Consider the following 26,156-nt stretch of genomic DNA (forward strand, 5'->3'; position numbering starts at 1 on the left):
TCCCAGCTTATTTAGCCAATAACCAAAGCTAAAAAACGGGGCAGCCTGATCGTAAAAAAATCACATCAGCTTATTTAGTTAAACCTTTCTAAGTTTGTCTTAAGTCCTATGTCTTTAATGGCTTCCTAGCCTGATGTATTTTCCCTTTGTGAATGATTTACTGAAATTCAGAATGTATTCCTCCAGAAACGTTGTAGTTTTGGAGCTCCATCTTGAAAGCAGTAAATTACCTTTATCTAAAGTTATCTTTAGCTATACATGAGTCCTAGTAACACCAAAACTGAGTACAGAGTAGCAACTGTCTTGAACAGACTAGTTCCCTTAAACTGAGGCTTGAAGCAGTAGTTCTTTCGAGATATGCTAAAAAGACTACAGCAATTCCATATTTAAATTCTAATCCAGCCTCCCTTCAGTGTCAAGCCTTCACTGTTAAAAACTTCACCCAACCTCTGGCACTTAAATATATTTGTCCAGAAATCATGTGATCTATGCTACCATTGGGTGAAAAGTGTGAAGAAAATTATATCCAACTACTTTGAAGTGGTAACACTTCCTTACAAAAAAATACCATATTTGAAATGTGGAAACTTGCTTCAATATTAAGAATTTCTGTTCAAAACAATGGTCAGTTCTCTGTCCAGTGTGTTCAGTGGTATCTCCTTTGAAAGAATCTGTACCACAAACCTGATTTCAGTAAGAGATAGAGAGACCCAAGCTTGCTGAATATCCATGAGTTTCCTGCTACTAAATATTGTGAGCTGAGTATCAGACTATGAGAAAGCTGTCTTTCCATCAGTGTCTGAACACCTTTAAAAGCTGACAATTTGTGTTTCTGAACTGACTAAATCGCCACATTATTATCTAAAGTATGTATTAAATGCTGTGGATTTGCATTCAGGATTGACTAATGTATGCTTAACATGTGCATGTTAAAGGTTCTCACCTGGCAACAAATTCTGTTCCTGTTTAAATAGATCAACACATTGGTCCATCAAAACCAATATTAATGGGCTAGGAGTTCACAAATACTTACATATTTGCTTCAACAAAGAAGCTACTTCTCTTGTTTTGGTGCTGCATTTTAATTAATTGGTGATTAAGTAATATTAATTGCAAGATAAAGTTAATACTGTTCAATAATTTTTGCTCTTGATGTTGCTTTGCCTGCTGCATTGGATTTATGGATTCATATTGAACTTAGGGATTATAATGAGTTTAACTGAATATTGCTTGCACAAATTTAGAAACGATCTGTTTTTTATATGTACTAGTGATACTTGGCAGTGCAACTGGCTTTAAAGTTACTTAATTAAGATTTTCCAGTTTTGGAATTGTTACACACATGGGTGCTGCGAAAGAAGCCTGCTCCTCCTGATTTTCTGACTGGCAGGACATTAAAAAGCTATTCCAGATCAACTGACATTCTATGTATGTATGCTGTACTATCCTTACCATCCACAGAACTGTAACTATCTTATTATCATGTGTGATGAAAGGAAATTACAGTTTCTTGAGTTTTAAAATAGAATATGTACCAAATACATACACAGTCTATTTTTTTATTTCCTGCACATTCCAAAATGAGTTTGGAAACACTAAAAGCACCAAAAAACCCCTTACATTAAAATCCAATACCAAGAAATGGCATAGTCTTCAAAAATTTTCATTCCAACTGATCTTGCATCCAGGACATTATTGATGCCACTGAGAAAAGAAAAATCAAACAAAAGTTGCTTCAGGTAGAAAAGGAGAATTTATTTAAACAACAAATATGATCAGTGAAAGAATTTGAAATATCTTTGGTAGTGATAAGAGTATACTACAATTTTTTTACAACTATACTCCAGTTCTGTCACCAAACCAACATCAATCACAGTTACAGCAAAGAAAAATCTGCATAAGAATGTCTCTACAAGTCCTGAAAAAATCAATTAAAAAGGCTTTATTGTCAGAATTGCTTATTATGTCACAAGGCAAGTGTATACTATCGATATCTGCAATGTACCAAGGGACAAACAGTAGTGACTCTAGAACTGCTAATAGCATTGAACCAGAAAACAGGTCAGTGAAGCAACTTCAAGGAACTGTTTTTCTATTCTGCAGAATTCTGAAGCCCAATACATTATTTTTTACCAGAAGCAGGAGCACTCGGATGAGGTGAGATGCCCAAAGTACTAGGCCAGCCCATGGTAGTGGAAAGGTCATTACAGAACAGCATAGCCAAGGCCATTCCTGGCTGGCCTGAGTCCTGCAGCACGAGGATTGCATTTTGAACCTCAGGTAATTTTCCTTGCAAAACTTATTTTTGCTAGAAAAAGTAAGAATTATTTCAAAAAATTACTGAGACCATCAGACTTAGGCTTTTTGCACTTTTTGCTCCTTTCTGCACACCACAGTACTGGATTTCCTTAATGGAACTTTGGAAGTGCTCAGGCATAGAGAAACCATTTGCTACCGAGTCTAGCTTGGGTACCCTCAGTCATTTGCTACAACAGATTCTGATTTTTTAAAATTATTAAATTATTGTGCAATCTCAGAATCCAACAAACACTGAAGAAGGGTAAAACCTACTTTGCAGCTTCCCTGAGATCAGTTACATTTCTTGTTTTCCCTCTTCCATCTTTGAATGTAGTCTGATTTGCCACGGTCAACACACCATTCTTCGTGGAGAAGTCTGGGAAGCATCTCTTCAGAACTATTCAAAATATCAAAACAAAGCCTGCATATTACATCTCATTTCAAGCTCTGCTTTTATCATGTGTGTTTTGCAACATATTTAAATAATTTCAGATTCACAGTCAATTGTTCTTCAACTGATTATATAGCAATATGTTGACTTTGACAAATCTTGGAAGAGCCATTGCATTCAAGATTATGATTTTTACGCTCAGAGGCTTTTTATCTAAGCTCAGGCAGGGTTGGGTCATAGATTTCAACTGGAGATTCTAGGTCCTACCAAATAACAACAGTACTATACATAGGAGTTTAAGAATTTGTAATGTGGAACTTACTCTCTGTCAGTATCTGGGCAGCTTATAAAAACTGCAGCTTCTCAAATATGCCATTTAATGGTAATAATCAGACCAGCCCCCAAGGACAGATTCAACTTGACTGATCATGAATCATATTAGCCCCAAACCAATATATAACAGCAAGTGTTGTTTTCCTTATATGCCAGATGAGCTCCAGTACCAGCCACTATCACTAGATATTCTTGGAGATGAAGCAATGGAAAAAAGACAGAAACAACTGGTTAGAGAGAGGGAAGAGGAGATTATAAAAAAGCGAGAAAAGGAGGTGTTTGCATACTCATTTACTTTGCCCTGTTCTTTGCTGCAAAACATCCTTGGTTTCATTCCAAAGAGAAGAGCAGGTGAGTCCTCCTTCAGAGGTGTACTTCACATAACCATTCAATGCTTTCCTTACCAGATTCCAACAAATAGTGATGCCAGGGCTCAATATTCAGTCTGATCTATCTTCCCCAGCAATTATTCTGAATAAATGATTAAGCAACATATCTTAACATATTTTTTCCTCCCACTGTAATCTTTGCTCATTGATGTAGTCTAAAAGAATATAAGAGCTTCTTTGTAAATTATTTTATGTCTTTTGGGTCAGTACTTCAGTTTTCATACAAATTCAGACTATGTTTTAAAAATTTAATCCATATCTTCTCCTTTTAATGACATACTCCTGGTTTACATGACCCCTACTTTAAAGTATGGCAAAAATAAACAGCAATTTCTTCTTCTGTAAGATTCTGGGTCAATACTACACTTGTGCAGCTGAGATGAGCTCTGAGATCAGTGGTTATCTACTCAGAAACACTTGCTGACCATAGTGAACTTTTTTGCTCCGGAATTCCTCCGTATGTCCTGCATAGCCAGCATTGCACTGAAAGGAGAGCTGCATTGTAACTGGGCTGAACTATCATTTGAACTTCAACACCTGGCCATATGATCCTTCCAACATTTGTAGCATTTTCTTTATGCCAATGGCATCTCTTGCTCTTGTTTTGGAAGGCACAATTTCAGTTGAAGAGCTTTTGCTATCAGTGATGATTTAAGAGCAAGAAAGAGCTCAGCTTGACCTGATCACACACTGAATATTCCCAGATGACTGTTAGAAAAAATATTAATAAATATTTGTATTTTCAAATTGAATTGATTTATGCTTTAAAACTGAATTAATGTGAATGTCAGATAACAAACAGCTCCTAGTGATGTTGCCGCAAAACACATTTCAGACTGGAGTTGTGCATTAATATGAATGCTCACAATCTGCTAAGATGTGTATAAGAAGTAGAATCACTCACAAGGCCTGCTTGGAATGATCATCGAAGGACAATCTTCATCACGTAGGACTTGAGCAATAGACTAAAAAGGGGAAAAATAGGAATGCTGAATAACAGTACAACATCATGTTTGTTTTTCACCCAGTCTGAAGGAATGCCCCAAACTGGGCTTTGTAGTCTCCTCCCCAAATTTCACTGGTGGAGCTGCAAGATACATTTATACCTAAGTGAGAATCCAAACTGTCATTGTGATTTGGGAAAAGATTGTTCTTTTCTTTTCTAGTGACATAAAAGAAAAGACTTTTGGATCAGCATCTAAGCCAGAACTGACTAGACAATTGTTCCTTGCCTACCCTTTATCTTTTCTCTTAAAGAAAAGTAAGATTTTAATCCAATTAATATAGCTGAATTGCAAGACATTTTAAAGATGGGAAAAGTAACGCAGTACATTTGAGTACAAAATCAGTTATATGAAGGATAGATTAATTTTCTTAGCTAACTTTCCAAGTAGCTATAGATGACTTAGGAGCCTTAAGGATTGGTTTGAGACACTCTACTGCTGTGGGGTACTTAAGTACTAAAGGATACTGCTTGCCACAGGACTGCAACTGAATGAGTAGCTGCAGGTAGTCTTTTAAGCTAACAGCAATCATTTGAAGAGTGGAGGTTTAGTGTGCATTCAAGACCTTCAGCCTGGATTAAACAACTGTCAAATCACCTAAATGGGACATCTCCTTATATGTTGAAATCAGAATAATTCAAATCTTTGATGTAGCTCAGTAAAATCATGCAAATTAAATATTGCTTGAAGAAAAAATGTACTTTATCATCTACAGATACATACACACCTTGCGAGGATTGTTAAAACCAGGTTTGCAGAACTGTCTGAAGTAATTCCACTGATCTGGTCTATATCTGTAGGAAGCCTGAACATCAATGTAGGTTGCAAACCTGTCTGGGCACTTTGAGACACAAAGCTGCAAGAAAAGAAAAAATAAGTAAGGACACACTCTGGGTAGAGAAGGGTAAGGAAAGTCGGTGTAATGAAAAAGCAAGAAAAATGCCACTGCCTTCATTAACGTTTACAGCCGGATTTAGAAAAGATATGTTCTCCTTTTGATTCCCTAAATGAATACTTCTAGAATTCTTTGATAGAAAACACTTTCAAAGTGTGTTCTCCTCATATCTGGCATATCAAGCCCGTCTCTGTATCTTCTTAGGTTTTACACATTCTCATAGGCAAGAAGAGCTTTCAGTCTGTTGAAAAGAGTATTATTTTTCTGGGCAGCAAGAAAAAACCTCTCAAGTCCTCCTTTATATCTATCATCAGCAGTAGATAAGAGCAAGGGGGTGTGACAGCTATTTCCACAGGATACATACAATTTTTTCCAACTACATGTATAAGGAGAACTTTATTTAAAGAAAGTCTCACTAAATCCAAAGTCTCGGGTACTGTTATTCCATCCTTCTACACAACCTCTTCAGTCAATTACATCTATACAAATATTGTCAAGTTAGGTGTAAATCACTCAAAAGTGACTTTTAACTGTAGACTAAGGAAGGACTTACAAAGCCAGGGGATGCCTATGACAAGAATGATGCTCACATGACTCAAGGTATAGCCATTACAAGCTGGATTTATGTGAGAAATCAGGTGAGGACTGGGGTTTATTGAATGCATCCATTGAGAAGTTGTGATTTAGATTTAGGATATGGCAAAGTGGCTGCCCCGATAAACAGATTCTTAAGGTTCTGCTGGTCCCTGGAATCACACTAAGGACAGACATTCTGACTCCTCAGCATTAAGACTGTGAGGTGGTTTGAATTCCATCTTTACAGCAAGTTTCAGCCTTTTCTAGAAGGCAGTTTGTTTCCAAAGTTATGCTATCCAAACACCCTTTGCAAAGCTCTGCTGTCCAAGTGCCAGAGAGACATCATGCACCAAAACTGTCTTTCATGTCAAGGGCATTCCATCATAAGTAATTCACCAAAAAGAATTTTGGGAAGAGGTCTTGTACTAATCCTTAGAACACAGCAGATACCGCAAGAGGGTCTTTCTATAAGAGTATTTCAGTCCTATGGGCTACCCACAGGCCAAGGAACAAAGAAAGAAGAGTTTTGTCCTTGCTGGGACAGCAGGTGACTAACAAGTACACACTTTACTATAAACTGTTTGCTATCTATGAAACAGGCAGTGGAATGTGCTGTCTATGGATCCAATGGACTGTATTAACTGTTTTCAAATCCAGCCTTATTCAAGAACTGAAGCTCCTCTCATGTTAGTTCTTGGGGGTTCTTCCTCTTGATATTTATATGTATAGGTCAGGAATGAAGGACCCTGTTTGCAGTTCAAAAGAGGAATGATCAAAAAAAATTTCTTCAGCATTTTTAGAAATGACCAGTCATTTAACCATCTGCAGTAACAAACAGCATTCAAAAACAGCATTCTTAGGTTTGGAGATGTTGCATATTTGAAAATGAACAAAGTAACTACTCTGCTCCCAAAAACTCTCCTTTAACAAGTATTTCACCCAATTTGATTCATGGCCATTGCCAACCTGACCACAGCACCAGTCAAATCCCACATAATGACCTCATATTTCTGAACAGACTGAACTGTTCTAGTAAAAGAGTCTTAAGACTGCAGGGCAACAGTGTCAATGTCTGCATGTGGACAGATGGGGATTCCTGAAGCAAATCTGCAGCTGATGGAGCAAGTTTTCATTCTGACAGCAACTAGCCAATGTTAAGAGGGATCTTGCTCTTTCTTGTTGGAGATTTTCATGTATTATGATCAGGAAAATTGTCTTGCAAGAAAGATCAGGAGGTTAATCTTAACCCACACAAATGCAGTGACGAGGTTTATTTCACAACTTCATGAGGAGCCACAGCACAACAGAGTACAAATTGTGACATAAGGCAAGAATAAGCTTTCAAAATCTTCACTTTTGAAAGAGCCATAGGCTCTAATAACATCCAGATAATCCTGTCAATGGCAATATGCACAGTTTCTTGAACATGTTCAGCTCTGAAAACCTTAGGTATAAATCAATATTTTCTGCATACACTGAATACTACTGGATAGCTGCCTGCGATGAATTCATAAATAAAAAAATTGTTGTGTTCAAGTCAGCTGACTTTTTTTGTCCGCTCTTATCCAAAATATACAATCTTGTGCATATCCATTTCATTTTTCTGACCGTCACACACTACAGAGAGTGTGCTTGCTACAAGTAATTTATAAAACAACCATGTTGTATTTTGAGGGAAATGAACATCAATTTTTAAATCCAAACAAATACATGTCTCATTTTTAAGCACCATGACTAAGATGCAGGGAAAATATTTTATCTCTATATTTTCACTCACCTGTGTTGTAGGGCACTGTAGGTTTATTAACACTACGGGGCTGGCACATTTCAGAATGTTGAAGTAAAACAAAATGGTCTTGTTCCTATGGAAATGGATATAAGATAATAATAATCATCATAAATATAGGTGCTTATACATCCTACCATTCCAAAATTTGTAGTATACATTGATATTTAAGTTCTATTACTGTGAACATCCATATTGAAAATACAAGACAAAAAAAATCCCAAGTAGACCTTGAATGTTTCACATCAAGACATCTATGAAACCAGAAATATTTGCTCTAAAGAATGATAATTTTGACACGTTTTTATCTGCAGCATGATTTTAAGCTGAAACAATCTGTGTAGCTGTAGTCCTGCCTTGAGAGGGTGAAGTTTGTAGAATAACCCTGCAAAAACATCATAGTCTCTGCGCCACCAACATCCTGTGTATGAAGTGCATGCAAACTCACCATCAGCAAATGCTTCCCTGTAAAAGCTGCCTAATTTTTGTTGATCAGAAGGTGGCACCAAAATCAATCAGAAGCTTTTTATGGTTGGAAACCAAAAGCACTTGTCCAGAAAACAGAATATAATATCATCTACTAATAACACTGACAAGATCCCCCTTGATATAAATAAGGGTCAGTCTGTCAGTCCCACATATTTGACATCAACTGGAACTTGGAGCCTTGTGGCAGCTGTCACTTAAGTCTGGATTTGTTGGAAACTTAGGACCCCAAGATCTCTTGATTTTAAGACTTGGGTTTTGAAGACAGCAAAATGTCATGTTAGACTTCGCTACGTCAGAAAATTATCAGATAGCTCTAGTGAAGATAATATGGCAGTAGACCTGCCCTTTTTAAACAAAACTTCAAAGCCAGTTAGTCAGGGTTATGCAGTGCCCCTGCATATGCACCCCAAGAAATGGTGCATATGCTCCCCTATGGACTATGAAGGGCCACCAAGCTGATCAGAGAGATGGAGCACTTCTTCCATAAGGAATGGCTGAGAGAATGGGGATTGTTCAGCCTGGAGAAGAGAAGGCTTCAGGGGTGTCCTAACTGTGGCTTTCCCTGAAGGGAGCCTACAAAACATTTAACCTGAAGGGAGCCTACAAAAAATACGGAGTTGCTACTTACAAGGGCCTGGAGAGATAGGGCAACAGGGGATGCTTCCCACTGACAGACAGTAGGTTCATATGGAATATTGGGAAGAAATTCTTAGCTGTGAGGGTGGTGAGGCCGTGACACAGGTTGCCCAGAGCAGCTGTGGCTGCCCCATCCCTGCAAGTCTTCAAGGACAGGCTGAACAAGGGCAACCTGGTCTAGTGGAAGGTGTCCCTGGCCACGGAATGAGGGTTGGAATGAGATGAGCTTTGAAGTCCCTTCCAACTCAGGCTATTCTATGCTTCTGTGATGTGCAAGAGACTCCACAAAGCAGTGTTTGAGCCCCCACTGACCTTCACCACGGCACTGCAGCACAGTGGGAGCTCTGTCTTGAGAGCAGGATGGCAGTATTAACAATGAAGGGTGCTTGGGCTAACAAGGCTGCCCCTCTTCTGTCTGTCCTGGTTCAGCATCAGTCCTGCTTCTACATCTCATTGTATCCCCCAGCCTGGGACATATCCTCTGTTTTCCCACCAGTATGTGACTCCCACCAATTGCTAAATAGGGCTATACCATCAAAGACACTATTTAGCACCACTGCACATTCAAACTCCATTTAAGACTAGGATTAACTCAACTGCCTGACGTTTTTTACAAGGTTAACTTGTTTTCACTGAGGTATATTCATTCTACTATGCACTGTTTAAGAAAAGACACATTCTGGCAAAACTAATTCACCACCACTAGTTGCTCTTTCTTTAAATTAGTAGAATACAATTTTGGACTGAAATGCCATCATTCTTCAATAGTTTCTTGATGGTATTTATGATCTGTGAGCTGCTCAAAACCATTAATGAATTCTCTTTTTTTTTTCTTAGCCCACTTGCTGGTATTGACAACAGAAAAGAAAGTTTAAATACATACATAACACATGAAAACACACACTGAGAATTAGATCTGTATTCTGTATAATGAAATTGTGTTGTATTCCATTAGTACATTATGCTCTGTATAATGCAAAATGAGTTCAGAGATTACACATCAACTAATGGATAGACTACAGGAAGACATGAAGAGGTCAAACAGAGACTTTCATGATGATACAAAAATAATTTATTTGACTCCATGGCATTCACTGGAGTTCAAATGGGTTTTTGCACAAGCTGTGAATGTTGGCTTTGTTTCTAACTTGCCTTTTCCATTCCTCAGTGAGATTACTGAAAATACTTGTTACGAGGACAAGATTCAAAACACAAAGATTGTGATTACTTTCCAAGAAAAATGTCTCAGACTAAACCCTTGGAGACTTCAGAATACCACAGCTCTGGGTTAGTCTTTCACACTGCTTACTTTCAGAGCATCTGAAAAACAGTGGTATTGACAAAAGCCTCACAAGCATATCCTCAGCCCCATTCCGGGGACTAGAGGGATTCTTTCAGAGGAGTATCCTGGCCTACTGCCATAAACACTCGTGCTTTTCTGGTAGGTTGTATTATGTGTCTTCTGATCTTTATTTTTATAAGAATCTCCTCAATGTACCAAATATATGCCAAAATGCAGTTTCAGTAGCTGTATTATTTTCCAGCAATCCTATATAGGGAGGGTCATTTGTAAATACAAACCGAAAATCACAGTGTAAAAAATAACTAAAGGGAAGACTCAAGTAACAAACAGAAAGATGGAATGGGAGTGAATGGTAAAAATCAGAGAGAAACACCTGGCTCCACATCACACAGGATATTGAAGCTGTGTGTCTGAGACTCCCAAAGTCATTTGTCCTCTACTTCCTATTGGCGACAGAGGGGACAAGGACAAATTGGCAGCATGGTAGGGAGCAGAGAAGTGTTGCAGTGAGGGGAACACATACGCCACTACAACTTTTTCCTCCTTGCTTTTCCTCTTCAGGAAGTTTGGCTCTCCAACAATTGCTATGAAGAATAGTCTTGAGTGTGGAACAGGTTTTCTTTCACTAGCCTGTTTCCCCTGTAAAAAAAACTTGAGAGGATATATAGGCCTAGCTCAACTTCTGTTCCAGTCTCTATTTCCTGCTCCTCCCCTTCTGAACTGCCCTTTGGACAGTGGCTTCCAAATTTTTTTCCACAGAAAACTAAATGGAGAAAGAAAGAAGCAGCAAAGAATTGTTATCAAACGCTAGCATAGCATCCAGCTTCTTGACAGTGACAAAGGCATAAAGCATGCCTAAAACTTACCTTTTGAAAGGAAAACAGTGGGTGAAGAAGCAAACCTTTTTAAAATTCTGTTTCATAAACGATTTAGATTTTCAAAGAAAACATAGATGCAACATCTTTCCTCCCTGGGCAACTATTTTCATGTGTAATTACTCTGTTGGTATCAACTAACTAATTTAACTCTTACAATTCAAAATCTAAAATGACAAAAACAGAGAGAAGTAAATAGAGCCATTTAGCTCTATTTTCCTCCTGTTTTCCAAGGAGGATGTAGTTACGGCTGTTTGTCTCCCAGACTACTCAGTCTCCTTTCTCCTGGCACAGGAAAAAAAAACAGGAACCTTTCAGAACATACTTTAATGTTATTTGGTGCATATTGACAAAAACTATAGACCAGGCTAAAATGCCTTAAGACTTCTCTTATCCCAAGGTGGATGAAGAATTACACAATAGGTTATGAATTACCCAAACTTTGGCAGTTAGAAGCTGTGCCAGCTAGTCACCTTCTAAGCAACTGCTGACACAATCTTTAAGTTATATTGATACATTACAAAAAATATTATCTAAATGACACAAACAACTGCCTTATAGTAATAATTTGGATCTGGATTTTCACTGGGAAACTAATACATTTCTGAGCTTCATTTGGAATAAATACAGAAAGAGTGTCACTGTCTCTTTGACAGAGACTTGAAACCTCACATCTTATTCACAGTGCACGACTAAAAAAGGTATATGAATGGATTTAGTACTCACTCATTGAGGGTATCTCTCTGACCACAGAACTGCCCATAGCTGTCAGTTGGATAAATCACCTTCCTGGGGTCCCCGTGCACCCAAGCTGCAAAATACACAATACCTCTTAAGATACTAGTCAAGTATTCATAGTTAATGATTAAAATTAGCTAGTATGAAAATGTATCACTTCTGAAGTACCATTTTATACTTTGTAGATCAACACTGAAGAGTACTGATTTGTAGATTTCCTAATGAAATATTAAAACGCAAAGCACAGTAAGCTCTACTAAGATATGGATTAAACTGTAAGAAAGCAATCCAATGCTCCAAGTCCTTTCTAGCCTGACCTTGAACACTTCCAGAGATGGGGCAGCCACAGCTTCTCTGGGCAACCAGGGCCAGGACCTCACCACCCTCACAGGGAAAAATTTCTTCCTAATCTCTAACCCAACTCTGCCTTCTGTTAGTTTACAAGCCATTTCTCTGTGCCCTGTCACTCCTGTCCTTGTGCAAAGTCCCTCTCCAGCTCTCTTGGAGACCATTTAGGCACTGGAAGGAGCTCTAAGGTCTCTCAGAGCCTTCCCTTCTCCACACTGAACAACCCCAACTTCTCAGCCTGCCTCCATAGCAGAGGTGCTCCAGTCCTTAGAGCACTCCTCCTCTGAACTCACTGCACTATGCCAATGTCCTTCCTGTGCTGGGGGCCCCAGAGCCAGATGCAGGAGTGCAGATGGGGTCTGACAAGAGCGGCAGAATCCCCTCCTTTGACCTGCTGACCACACTTCTTTCAACACAGCCCAGGATACATTTGGCTTTCTGGGCTGCAAGTGTACATGGCTGGCTCATGCCCAAGCCTTATCAATCTGCATTGCCAATTCCTTCTCTTCAGGGCTCCTCTCAACCAAAATTGTTTTTCTCTAGCTTCTGCTACCTGAAATTTTCCATCACAGTTACTTTATGATTGCAAACTTTCCAAACCGTGTCATTTTTTTAAACACACCTAATTTTGAGTGAGTTTTTTATCAGTAAACACATGGCTTTGAACTTCTCCCTAATTACCTGCAGAAAAGCAGCTCTTCAGAGAAAGACCTTGGGGCCCTGGAGGACAACAAGCTTTCTCTGAGCCAGCAGTTTAACCTCAGGGCCAAGAGGGTGATGGGATCCTGCAGTGCTTCAGGAAGAGCATTTCCAGCAGGTCAGGGAGGGATCCTGCCTCTCTGCTTAGTCCTGTGAAGCACCTCTGGAGTGCTTGCTCTGGGCTCATCGGTACAAGAGGAACATGGAGCTCCTGGAGGGGGTCAGCGGAGGCTGCAGAGCTGAGCAAGGGCCTGGAGCATCTCTGTGCCCAGGAAAGGCTGAGGGATCTGGGGCTGTTCAGCCTAGAGAGGAGCCCCAGCTGAGAGGGGCCCTCAGCCCTGTCTGTCAGCATCTGCAGGGAGGGGGCAGAGCACGAACCAGGCTCTGCTCCGGGGCCCAGCAATGGCACCAGAGAAACGGGCAGGGACTGAGCCCAGGAAGTTCCATCTGAACATGAGGAAGAACTTCTTCCCTGTGCAGTGATTGTGCACTTGAACAGATTGCCCAAACAGGGTGTGGAGTCTCCTTCACAGGGGATATTCCAGAACCATCTGGACACAATCCTGCACCATATGCTCTGAGATGACCCTTCTGAGCAAGGATGTTGGACCAGATGACCCACTGTGGTCCCTTACAGTCTCACCCAGTCTGTGTTTCTGTGAATTACAATAGATACTGAATGTTAATTCATTACTTGCTTCTGTGAAAGGCATCACTTATTGATTGGAAAGCTTTGCACTAATATTAGCAAAAGGGACATTTCAATAAAAAATTCCAACATTCACAAAGCTGCTTCCCATCTATATGAAAAGGCATTACTATACCTCTATTTACTTACCCACAACTCCTAATGCAATGTAACCCAGAATGACAACTATGAAGATCACACAGCAAATAATATCTGTGCAGTGCCTAGGGGCAAGAAACACTTTTTAAAAATAAGGTCTTTAATATGACCCCTCAAAACCACTGATTGTCATATGGTATTTTTACATGTGAGTAAGATATCTGCATGAGAACTTTGCAGAAATTTTAGTCACAAACTCACGTTTGAGGTGTAAAGTCCTGTTTTTGCAGCAAGACCAGCAAATAAATGTGTATGATTTTTTTGCTGTAGACAATGGAACATATTGAAGAACAGATTTAAATACTGTTGAAACAAGTAATACCTTACAACACTGGACCCATGAGATCACTTACCATACAAGTGATGATATAAGTGGCAAGATATACTACAGGACATCTGCCTCAGAATTCATTTTTAGAATCTGACATTCTTTCTGTTTTCCAATCCATGTTTCCTCTTACAGAGAAACATTTTTAACATAAAAGAGATAAAGGGAACATATTTTTTAAACAACTGGAGAACTTGAAATGTGTTTGCAAGTGTGGACACTTCTTTAGAGAGGAACAGCTTTATAATCTCACTGAAATAAACTTTTGGTGAGGTCGAGGTGGTACAGGATCAACATGATAGTAACCTAAGGTAGGACAACTGCTCAAAATTGAAGAAGCAATTCTAAAACAATGCTTCTCATTTCCCCATCCACCATTCAGAAGCAGTTCTGACACCACTCAAGCTTGGCTTGATACACGGGCAATAACATAAAGATACTTCACAAATCAGGATGAACTCCCTAAACAAGTATTTCTATTTATTTCTAAAAATTATTAGCTTTCAGAGAGGAAGAACTACATCCTGCATAGACAAGGATAGCGTGTTTGTGTTCAAATGATAGTATGACAAGTCTGTAGTATGCTTCTCTGTCATAAATTTTCTCCTGAGGATGGTAAAACTGAAGTAACTTGTGGTTCTCTAATTTGTTTTCCTCAGTAACAGCACTAAATGCTAGTTTAGAACTTAGCTCTCTATATCTGGAAAAACACTGAAAAATTGCTCATGATTAAAAGTTGGACTTGATGATCTTGGAGGTATTTTTCAACCTTAATGATTCCATGATTTCCTTAGATGCTTTCTGTGCAATTTCACTCTGCTCGTAAACTAATGAACCTTCTAAGTGGTAACATGCTTTCACGTGCATTGCATAAAACTAAGTGAAGTCAAGCCAGATTGTTCTGTTAGGTGGCTCTGTCACAACGAGGTGTATCAGAACTCCTACACATGTTAGATGGCAGATACTAGCCAGTGCAAGGCACACAGACTTGGCATTCAAACTAAAAGGACTTAAGAGCACACAGCTTAATACTCTCTAGTAATCATCCATCCTCAAGGGTAGTAAAGATGGTGGTCTGGATTTAGAAGACTTGCAGAATGAAATTCACAAGTTTTGCTAAAAAAAATTTTAACTCGTGTTCACCAAAAGAATTTAACAGAGTGAGTTATGATATTTACCTGTTATGAATAGGTCCTCTGAACTTCGGGTCAAATTTCCTTGGTTCACCTGCATTTAAAATAAAACAGTATAAAAGCATGTTGTTATTTAAAATAAAATCTGTCCAGAGGGGGATGTTAACACCAGCCTTTGAAGAGCATCTTCCATATATTAATATTTAATCATTTTTCTTAAAATCATTTCATATGGGCAATACCAGTAATTCACCAATAAAATTACCTAGGTTTTGTATATGAGATTAAAGCTTTTTTTCTTCCAACTTAAAAATATTGAGGGCCTCACATTTACCATGTAATAAGTTACCTTTAATGTACATCCTATCACTATGCCTATGCATAGGCTCCCAATGTGTTTGAGAGACAAGGATTATGCCTCCCAGTCACATGCTAAGTGTGTCTGACAGCGAGTAAATGAACCCACCTCTCTCCAGTTACAGGCTAAGAGCTTCTGATTTTTCTCCAGAATCACAGAATGTTAAAGGGTTACAAGAGACCTTAAATATAATCTAGTCCCAACACCTCCTGCCATGGGCAGGAAAACCTCCTCCTAGACCAGGTTGCTCAGAGCCCCATCCAACCTGCCCTTGAACACTGCAAGGGTTGGGGCATCCACAGTGTCCATGGGCGATCTGTTTTTCATGTGGCTATCCTGGTTAGCACAGTTCCAGTTGATTCACTCAACACATAAAAAAACCCCTATATTAAAAACCCACCAAATACTAACCCACCAACCGGTGCTTCCCATGGGGACCTGAATAAGAGAAATTAAAGTACGATCTCACTTGGTAAAGAGTAATAAAAAATTACAGTCAAATCAAAATTTTAAAGATTGGGCTACTGTATGAAGAGAAACAAGCAGCTTTTCATTCAGCAGACCAGAATTTGGATTTTTCCTTTTGAAGCTAGCTATTCAGCTTTAGGGGACTTTTTCCTTACAAAGTTCAGTGATTGTGAAGATTTACTGAACAAAATTCTGTGCAATGAGAAATTACTCCTTCATTCAAATGTCAAAGCTACAACACAAACTACTGCTTCGGAGTGCTTTTTCACTGTTTTCTTAAGGATTTCTTCCTCTGAATATCCCTGGTATTACATGGTGCTACCAGCCTAAATTTCCTCCCCTGGGCCCCAAAGAAAAATATTTATTTTTGTCAATTAGAGAACAAGTCAGCGACTTCTCAAAAGTGGAATTTGCTTATTAACTACATGACACTATATTTGTTCTTGGTTTGTATCAGAAAAACCTTATCAAAACACACACACACCAGTACAATAAACACAGCAGTTAATAAAATCCTATTTGCCCTTCATCTGAGGTACTCAGATCCACCTTAGCAAGCTCCTGAAACAAAAATATCTTAATACAGAAGAGACCAAAAAAATTAAAACTTTAGAGAAGTGATGTATGACAGCAATGCTGGGGAGTGGAATAAGCTATGCTGTGATGCATGGTCAGGAAAGCAAATGTACCATACACAATACCTAATGTTGGGCCAACACCTGTATATTGAACGAACAATTTTGAACAGAAATTCCTACAAAACAAATATTTCTACTACAAAATAATTCACCACCAGAACAAAACCATACGTAACATTACGCCCCATAGACATGTTCTGGCTTTAAGGCACACTGAAGCTGAACTTCTGTTCTTTGCTCTTACAGGACCTGTTGAGCACATAAGAACAGCCACACCAGATCACACAAAAAAATCCACCAAATCCACACCCTGAATGTTATAAGGGGCCATCTCTGAGGAGGAATGCAACACCAAGGCAAATACTGCAGTATTTACCCAACACTGATATTACAGAGACTTCCAACTGCATTTTTCTTAACTAAAAGTACTGACTTTGCATTTAATAGCTCTGAGTGAATTTCTTTTTCATTCATTGAAAAATTGAGATTCAAGGAATCTCTATTTACCTTGCATATACTTTAACAATCTGCAATGCTCTACATCACAGAGTACTACAAGTCAATCAAACATTTATTTTATCTGTTTTAAGCTTGCAATCAACCAGTTTATTACTGTACTGTGTAACACAGCAGCATGTTATGCTAACAAAAATGTTACAAATTATTACACTCAAATGTCCTGGTCTGCTCAAATGTTTCTTGTACATAAGCCATTTCATAGTTTTGGTCATGCTTATATTCCTTTTCTTACCCTTTACAGCACTACTACAGATCACTAGAAAAGGAGGGGCCAGAATGGCACAGGATATTCACCACGAACATTGGACGTGATTTATATAATCCCATAATGACTCTTTCTATCTGACTTCAGTCCATTCCTAACAATTCTAACAGTCTACTTGCTTTTATGGGCAAACATTTTTATTGAGTCACCCCTAAAGACTCCAAGTTCTCACTCTTGAATTGTAGTAGTTAGCTCAATCCCAGTACTGGAGGAGCCTAGTCTCCAAAGTTATTCAATGTTCTCCTTAAAAATTAGAACAATTAAGTAGAATGAACATTTTGAAACTGTGCAGGTGACAAGTGTTCTGGAGACAGAGGTATTTATCAAAAAGGATTTTTATAAACAACACTTCAAAGTGAATTTTGTAAAGTAACAAAAGTTGTAAAGACAAACTCTATTCAGGAATCCATAAGGAACAATTGATTTCAAAAACACTGTTGAGGAGAATCCTAAAGGATTACAGCACACTACAAAGAGAGAATGAGTCAGTCAAGCAATGTCTGCAAAAAAAGCACCACTCTTTCAAGATGGGCATGATTGAAAAAGTCACTATTCCTTGTGCTTGGGGACATGTGAGGCCTCAAATGAATAACTATTTCTAGATCATGGCACTAGAATTTCAGAAGATACAAACAAATTAGAGAGAGTAGTGGGACTTATTAGAAAGAAGATACTACAAGGTTTACAAAAAGCAGTAAATGAATGCAACTTCAATGCCTGTGATTAAGCAAAGGAGCACAAAATAACAGTCTTCAATCACCATGCAAAATTTACAATGATCAGTAGTTCTGTTTCCTCTACCAGTTAGATAAGCTAACCTCAGTTGCAGCAAGGATGGTTTAGATTAGGCATTAGGAAATCTTTCAGGATGCAGTCATATACTGAAACACACACTGGAATTTTCATCACACTAAGTTTTTAAGAAAGGATTATACAAATATCACTTGAGAAGAGAACAGGAAAATGTAACATCTCAGCACACAGAGAGCCAAATGGATCTAATATATAAGAGGATAAAAACAAAGCACTACAGGAAGGGAGATCTAATTCAAATGGAGACTTTCATCTCCAACAAGCCAGAAGACAGATGCTAAGAAATAGAATTAACAACCACTAACAGCTATAAAATTATTGCAGTACTGCAAGTTCCTTCCAAGAACTGTTCCTCACACCAGCAGTCTGTATGCTTATGGTGGCACAGTGTAGGGCAACATGGCTCAAACTACCTCCTCTGTCACTGAGCTCTTGGTATAAATTCATTACAGAATATGGGGAGAAACAGTAACAACATTCTAAGTTCAAAATACACTTGAATTCACTGTCAGAATTAGTCTGGATCTCTGGAGCTCTTGTTACAGCTGATCACAACTGTGATCAGTTTCATGGAACAGAAAAAAAAAGAAAAATGCCATTTGTTTAATCTAATTTATCTGGCGTAATTCTAAATTAAATTCAAATTCTCTACTTTATTACTAATATTCTTTAAAAATTCAGAAGATGTTTTGAGGGGCTGAGGTGGGAATTATTCATGTTTCTAGTATCTACATTGCTCCTGGTAAAAGCAAACCACTTCCCCAGCTATAAAAGCCCAAATATATTTAGAAAGCAAATTCCAAGCTTTAGGAGTTTGGTAGGCATAAGGAAGAAAGCAGTGGTGAGGGGGGACTTACACCTTTCACTAAGATTAAAAACTGGTATCATATTTTTTTCTTTGCAGATGAGACAGATCTATTTTACAGGCTGCCTTATAATACGAAACTTGTGTATGTTGAAGTAAAATATCATTACCAGAAATACCTGACAAGGTATTTACAAATTCTGACTCCAAAATAGCATATTAAGTTAATTGTTACACTTTATCACTGTAATAATTTTAAAGAGCAACTCTAAAATTACTTACCTAAAGTAAAAATCGACCATACACACATGCAAAACTTACCTTTGATGTGCAATTTAAATAAACTAGCAAATGACATCCAGGAAAAAATTACAATATTGCTAATAATTGAAGAAGTTACAGGAAACCATTTGAGTCTGCATTCAAGCCCATTTAAGTCCATTGAAATTACACAGTTGAAATATGTGAGATTTAGATCAGATGTTTTGAATTGTTCTAAGAAAGCAAGTAAATTACCATGTTTTCCATAGTAGTTTTCTTCATCTCTATCCATGTTACTGTACCTGGATCGGTTGAGTAAGCTGTCTGTGTGAGATACCAGCTGTGTACTTCTGTGTTGCTAGCTAGCACACGTACCCCAGCAAGCAGAGATACACAAAAATACTATTTAGATAGATTTAAAAATAAAGGTGATTGTCAAGGACTTCTCCAACTAGAACAGAAATTCACAAAGTAGGCAGGCCTTTCTCTGAATAGAGAGTTATCACTCAGTGCCTTGTCCACCTACCCAAGCCAGTCTGTACAAAGAGGAATGACTCTTATCAGCTTGTACTAACCTACACTGCACACGCAGAAAGGGAAACACCTGCACCTTCCTGCATATGGAAGTGAATATAACCCCAAAAAAATCCTGATGATTTGCTAACTGAAAATAAGGTAAAACACTCTTAGCTACATTTCTGTAGCCTGTACTACTGTGACAGTAAATAGTCTTTGCATGCAACAGATGGCCACATCTTTCCTCCTCTGTACATATGACTAGCACCCCAAAGTTCAAGTCATATAAGTCTAAAATGTAAACTGTCTGCTGTATACTGCATTTCCAATCTTGTCAAGTGGAAATCTATCTGTAGAAGTAGTCATAATTTACTAAATTATTTCTTACTAGTATGTACTTTTTGTATTTCTGCACAGCACAAAATACAGAAGAGGTAACGCTGGAAGGTCTCAGCATGGTTACATTGATACTGTAATGTTTTTATAGTGAAACAAGTACAAGGCATTATACTCAGTATGTGAATCTGAAAGCCTGAGGCAATCTCTCCTTTGAAGCCACAAAGGAACAGAATCTATATGTGGTGATCCTGACCAGAATGAAATTTCCATTCTCTGTGGAATATAATTAAAACACCAATTGTAGAATTTTGCAATGAAAAATGTGTACACTTGCATATGCACTCCTGTGATACTGTACAAGACACAGCTGAACTACAAGCTGGAACGACAAAAACAACACTTTTAAGTCAGCCCTGTCACTGCATAGTATGCAATGACAAAGAAGAATAATCTCATATGATGTTTAACCAATGATGCCTGTGATACGAAGTCAAAGCCCATTTTGTTATTAGAGAACTTAGCAGCAATGTTCTAATGTTTACCAAATCAGATATTTAGTATAACCAGTATCAGGCAACCAAACACTGAAGATGTAGACTGATCTCCTGCAAAATATTAACTGTTGACTGAACCCTGGTACTTAACTACCCTCCCAAGACCTCCTGTCATTCTTAGCATATAGGAAAAAAAAAAAAAAAAGAAATGTGTGAGGCCAAATGACTGATTTTACTGTGCTCCCATTCAAGTTTGCACCTCTGTGAAAGGCTGCTTCACAAAATCTCAATATAGTAAAGGAACAGAAGGCACTGAACAGACAGTGCTAAGCAAAAATGCACACTAACTAACATGCATCTGGTCAGCAATATATTACTCAACTCCAATAAAATGCTATTTCTGGTTCATAACTATTAATTTCTTCAGGTTTCTTCCCTGGTGTTTGGTCAACAATTACATGTGCCAGTGACTAGAATAGGTACAGCTTTTTAAGAAAATAATGTTTTTATTACCAAGCCGTTGGATCTGCATGCATAGGCACTGCTCCCCTCTACTGGACACATCAGTCATTTCAAGTAATTCAAAATATTGCTAGAAAAGGCCTCAGCAATAGTAAGGCCTCCGCGTACTCAAGGTACTAATTGAATGTTCAAAGATGCAAGTGCACAAGACAACAAATTAGGCTGCTAACAAATGCACAGGGTGTAGTAGGATTGAAAGAGGTTGTCCCAGGGTGACGTTATGATGCTTGTATGCCCAGTCATGTGTTCAGTTAATGTTGGATATTATGTTCTGTACCTTTAAGACCGGCTCTGAAGAGGGAAAGTTTTGTTTTGGTTTTTCTTCTCAGCCTGGCGGGACACAGAGACTGCAGCTTTTGCTTTTGCTGCTTTGGCTTTTTGCTTTGCTCTCTCGCTCTTGCTTGCTTCGCTTCTGCTTGCTTTTGCTCTTTAGCTAGTTTAGCTAAACTGTCCAATTTCTTCCTGGACGGTTTCTCCTTTCCTTTTTCTGATCATTTCAAACCTGCTCCAGACTGGGACCTGGGAAACACCAAGATTCTGCACCTTGTGGCCTGCAGCAGCTGCCCCAGCGCCAGAGGGACTGAGAACAGAGTGACCACCCCCCAAGAGAGACTTTCTGAATTTGTCATCTCTTTTTCAGAGTGGTGCCATCCGGTATTGTTCATTTTGCGTGCTGGGGGGTGCTGTGCTTGTTAAATAAACAGGTTCTTTCCACTCCTCTCCGAGGAATCCTTCCCGAACCGGTTGGGGGGAGGGGCTGTGTGGGTTTGCTTACTGGAGGAGCCCTAATTTGGAAATTCTCCTCCAAATTTGCCCTAAACTACGACAGAGGTTCATCCTAGTTATGTTTCTCTAAAAAAATTACATTAAGATTTCGATTCTTCTGATCTGTTCTCAGTAGGATAATAAACAAATCCCAACACAAGTTCCTGCAAAACTGATCTGTCCCTTTCAGAAGCAGAAACTTCTTGAACATATATAAAAGCCTAAAATTTTCAAAGCTTACAGTCATTTTGCAAAGAATCCAAATAAATATTTGAAATGTACTGCTGTTTAGTGGTAGTCAATTTAATTCTACTTAGAAGATTTTTTAAGGCAAACTTAAGGTACATTTTAAGTACCATGCAATATTCCTTATGCAGACACAGCCTAATAATCCTAGTAATGTAAAATAATACATTATTACTGTAAGACACACGTGTTGAAGCAGTCTAATAAGTCAAAAGGTTGACATTAATACAAAAACATCTCTTTCAGTAAGTCTTGTACCTGGTTTACTGGCATGCTGGGGCTTTTTTCCTCTTTGAAAGATTCAGGTATAACATTTCTTACAATATCATATGTTGCATATAGGAAAAACCTTATAAAATAAGGGACTTGTTACCTTTGTAAAATCATGGCTCAGGCCGGCTACTTTGGCTAAGAAAAAAAGGACTCTGGGAAAGTGACTCAGCTGAATTGGTGGCAGAAAAACAATTTATATAACCATGACACGTTCACATCATGATTTATAGTGGTTGATTGGATTACGTTTGTTACGTTTGAAAACTATGTAACTGATAATGGGTTAACTGCTTAAAAAGGCCTGCTTTTTGCAATTAAGAGACTCTCCTTTGCACCTGCCTGGGGACTCTGCATCCCTTTGCTTCATACAATCATGCACACACAAATTGCAACTATAAGAAAAACACACTTATGATTCCTCTCCTGTGAAATAAATCATACTAAATGGTAGCTGCCTTTGAAATATCTTTCATGTGCCAGTATAAGTCTCTGGACTGCCATTATGCTACGGATACTGACTTATGACTTGCAAAAAATGGAAGGGTGAAGAGGGAAGAGGAGTGGTAGACAAGATAAACAAGTCACCTCATCACTTAGCTGTCCTTTTCTTTACAAAGCTGCAAAGACAGACATCTCAACGTGCAAGTCACAGTCCAAATTTCAAAAGTGACTGTTGCTGACTTACAGTGAAGCTGAGGGCATTCAGCACTGCTCACAAACCAAGTGCCATTGCTGCAAGTCTTACCAAAGGACAGAATAAAGGAAGAGGGGGTGAAAAACACAACACAGTGAAAGGCAAGGGTTTACGGTTTCAAGCAGACCAAACTACCATGAAATATTTAGTTTTACCCATCATTCAGACTCCTTTGTTTCCCAAGAAGTCCAGGGTATGTGCACAACATAAACAGAATTGGCCAGGAATCCTGAGGTCAGTGATTGTTCAGTGGAGAAAGCTGACCGGTTTTCTACTGTGGGTCAAAAACTAACCACTAATTCAAACTCTAAGAATAAAATTATTATCATTGCAGTCTCCTAATTAGCCATGTAGCTGAAAAAGTATGATGACATAGCCACAAGACAAACTGGACAACAACACGTCGTACTCCCAAATGACTATCAGTCCAAAGATTGTGCGATATTTTTTCCTGAAGGTGACTGTACAATTAACACGCTGTCCATGTTCACTTAACATTAGAAAAAGCATGACCAGCATGATATAATCTCATGTCAAAGGCCCACATCTAACATTCTCCTAATATTAGTGACAGCACAGGCTATTAGGCTGGTATTGAAACATACCAGTTGTCAAACGATTACCCTCAGAAAGGGGACTGAAAATGTATACCATTAATGTATTACAAGCAAATTATCAATGAACTGCTATTCTACCATGCGATCAAAAACATCAATAGCTAGTGGAACTTTTACAGTTCTCTGAACAACAAACAAAATATTCTCAGCAGTTTGGGTCACATACAGCGCTTCTTTACAGTTTCCATTTCAATGCGCTTATTAGCTGTTCCCTCAAATTCTTCTTTGGAGCTGAAATTGTCTGTTCTTTTTTTCCCCAGCTTCCATTTCTTATTCTTGTTCTGCAGCTAATGCAGCAACAAGTTTCATGGAATATCCAAGCAAAGACACAGCTACCAAGATACTTCTGAAATGGTGTGATGTGTGGGAAGAGTACTTCTCTGCAAACTCAACTATTCCGCAAGACATTTTTTTCAAAGTGAGATTGGGCCCAGGAGACTGGGTGAACTCTAGAACAAAGCAAGTTCTGCCTGTTAGTTATGTTTGATGCAACTGTTATGTTAAATATTTCCTTTTCCCCACACTTTGATGTATTAATCCAGTTAGAAAGGGCTCTTGATCTTGGAACACACTCTCATGCTTTAGAAAAAACAGCACCTAAAATACAGCCTTGACAATGCTTTACCCAGAAAAAGGAGTGTTTTGAAATAATCAGATGCTTTCTACCAAGGATCAGAAAATGCCAGTTTTCTGTTTCTAGTATGCTTTACTCCAGCTGATCTAGAATGACAGATGGCAGTTAACGATATTTTCTCCTAGCAGAGTCTCTAACCCCAAATGGTTTATACCATAAAATATCATTGTAACATTTTCTAGTTATTCTTATGCAGTAAAATGCTGCATGCAGATACCGTACCAAGACCTTTTCAATAAATCATTAAAATAGCGCTTTTATAATCTCAGAGGGAGGGTGTTAACTTCAGCATCTACCATTTATAATCACAACACAGCACTGTTGCTGCTGGGAAAAGAAGTGCAACTTTACATGTTTTTTTACATATAAAAATGCCAGGTGGATGAAACAAGAGCTGGATTATTCTGGACTTTGTGTACACCATCTATATGCCACTATTTTATTTGTACAAATGCATTAATTACTTTGGAAGCATGAGAACAGTCAGACTCACAACCTTATGAATAAACTAGTGTCTAATTCACAAAAGCCACGTTGAAACTGCAGTAATCAGAGCCTTGACCACAATGCATAATTTTGAAGATGCATCTTTCTCTGTATACCAAGGCCTTTTCTAATAGCTGCATATTAAACCAAGAATGGTCAATGGTTGCCTTTAATGAGTTGGCTTTTTTTTTGAAAGCTAGATATCAAAATCCTAATGCAACATGTTAGTGAAATGTGCAGTATAAAATGAACATAGCTATCACATGTCTCAAGTTGTTCCATAATTCCAAAATTTGTCAGTCAGTATTACTGACACAATTCTCAGAATGCTAAGATAAGGTTCTATCCTTTCTCTCCCCTCCTTCCTGCACAGCCTTTTAAAGATTAAAAATGCAACTTGTGCCTTGAAGACAATGAATTGTCAGGAGTCCAAATTTTAAAGACAATTACCTCTGTTTTATTTCCCCTTATGGTTCTTCATGTCTCGGGTACTCTCTGCCTGGTATGCACTATCCTGTTACTGATGTAGTACGGATGTATGACACTTCTACTTCATCAGGAAGTGCCTGCTGAGCACATTCAGAAACTGGCAAATTCACTTTTACAATTAGGACCCCACTTTTAAGAGGAACTGTAATCCTGCAGGTAAACATAGGAATTTGAACATAATTTTTACACAATTACAGAATGTATTGAGTTGGAAGGGACCCTCAAGGATCATCAAGTCCAACATCCCACATAGCACCATCCCCAAGAGTCATATCACATGCCCAAGAGTATTGTCCAAATGTTTCTTGAACTCTGTCAGGCTTGGTGCTGTGAACCTTTTCCTAATAGCCACCCTACACCTCCCCTAAAATTACTTCAGGCCATTCCTTCAGGTCCTGTCACTGGGTACCAGAGACAAGAGATCAGTGTCTGCCCCTTCTCCTCCCAGCATGAGGAACTTGTAGACTGCCATGAAATCTCTCTTCACTCTCCTCTTTTCAAGGCTGAACAGACCAAGTGACCTCAGTGGCCTTCATACAGCTTCCCCTCAAGACCCTTCAACATCTCTGATGCCCTTCTTTGGATGCTCTCTAAGAGCTTAATATCTTTCTCATACTGTGGTAACCAAAACACACAATACTCAAGGTGAAGCCAACAGGGTGCGGAGGAGAGTGGTACAATCCTTCCCTTGGCTCAGCTGGTGGTGCTGGGCCTGATGCGCCCCAGGCACAGTCGGCTCCCCTGGCTCCAGAGCACTGCTGACATACTTCAACTTTCTGTCAACCAGCATCCCAGGATGCTTTCCACAGCACTGCTTTCCAGCATCTCATTCCCCAGTCTGTCTCTACATCCAGGGTTGCCCATTCCAGGTGTAGAATCTGGCATT

At 38.7% G+C, this 26,156-nt stretch overlaps 1 protein-coding gene and 1 long non-coding RNA gene across 4 annotated transcripts in view; one reads left to right on the top strand and one right to left on the bottom strand.

The window, feature by feature from the left end:
* Window positions 1-26,156, bottom strand: part of SLC44A5 (solute carrier family 44 member 5) — a 71,016-nt gene that overhangs the window by 23,928 nt on the left and 20,932 nt on the right. For all 3 annotated transcript variants that reach the window (XM_077182670.1, XM_054638404.2, XM_077182669.1), the window contains exons 2-9: window positions 15,114-15,162; window positions 13,599-13,672; window positions 11,702-11,786; window positions 7,664-7,748; window positions 5,143-5,271; window positions 4,316-4,376; window positions 2,572-2,695; window positions 1,621-1,704 (exon numbers count right to left, since the gene is read on the bottom strand). In XM_077182670.1, the coding sequence (XP_077038785.1) occupies window positions 1,621-1,704; window positions 2,572-2,695; window positions 4,316-4,376; window positions 5,143-5,271; window positions 7,664-7,748; window positions 11,702-11,786; window positions 13,599-13,672; window positions 15,114-15,162 (691 nt within the window). The remainder of the gene's footprint in view (window positions 1-1,620; window positions 1,705-2,571; window positions 2,696-4,315; window positions 4,377-5,142; window positions 5,272-7,663; window positions 7,749-11,701; window positions 11,787-13,598; window positions 13,673-15,113; window positions 15,163-26,156) is intronic.
* On the top strand, window positions 21,398-24,954 carry LOC129123794 (uncharacterized). Its single transcript, XR_013183178.1, has 2 exons — window positions 21,398-21,720; window positions 23,922-24,954. It is a non-coding gene; the product is annotated as an uncharacterized LOC129123794 (long non-coding RNA).

This window comes from Agelaius phoeniceus, chromosome 8 (genome assembly GCF_051311805.1).
Source record: "Agelaius phoeniceus isolate bAgePho1 chromosome 8, bAgePho1.hap1, whole genome shotgun sequence".
NCBI lineage: Eukaryota > Metazoa > Chordata > Aves > Passeriformes > Icteridae > Agelaius > Agelaius phoeniceus.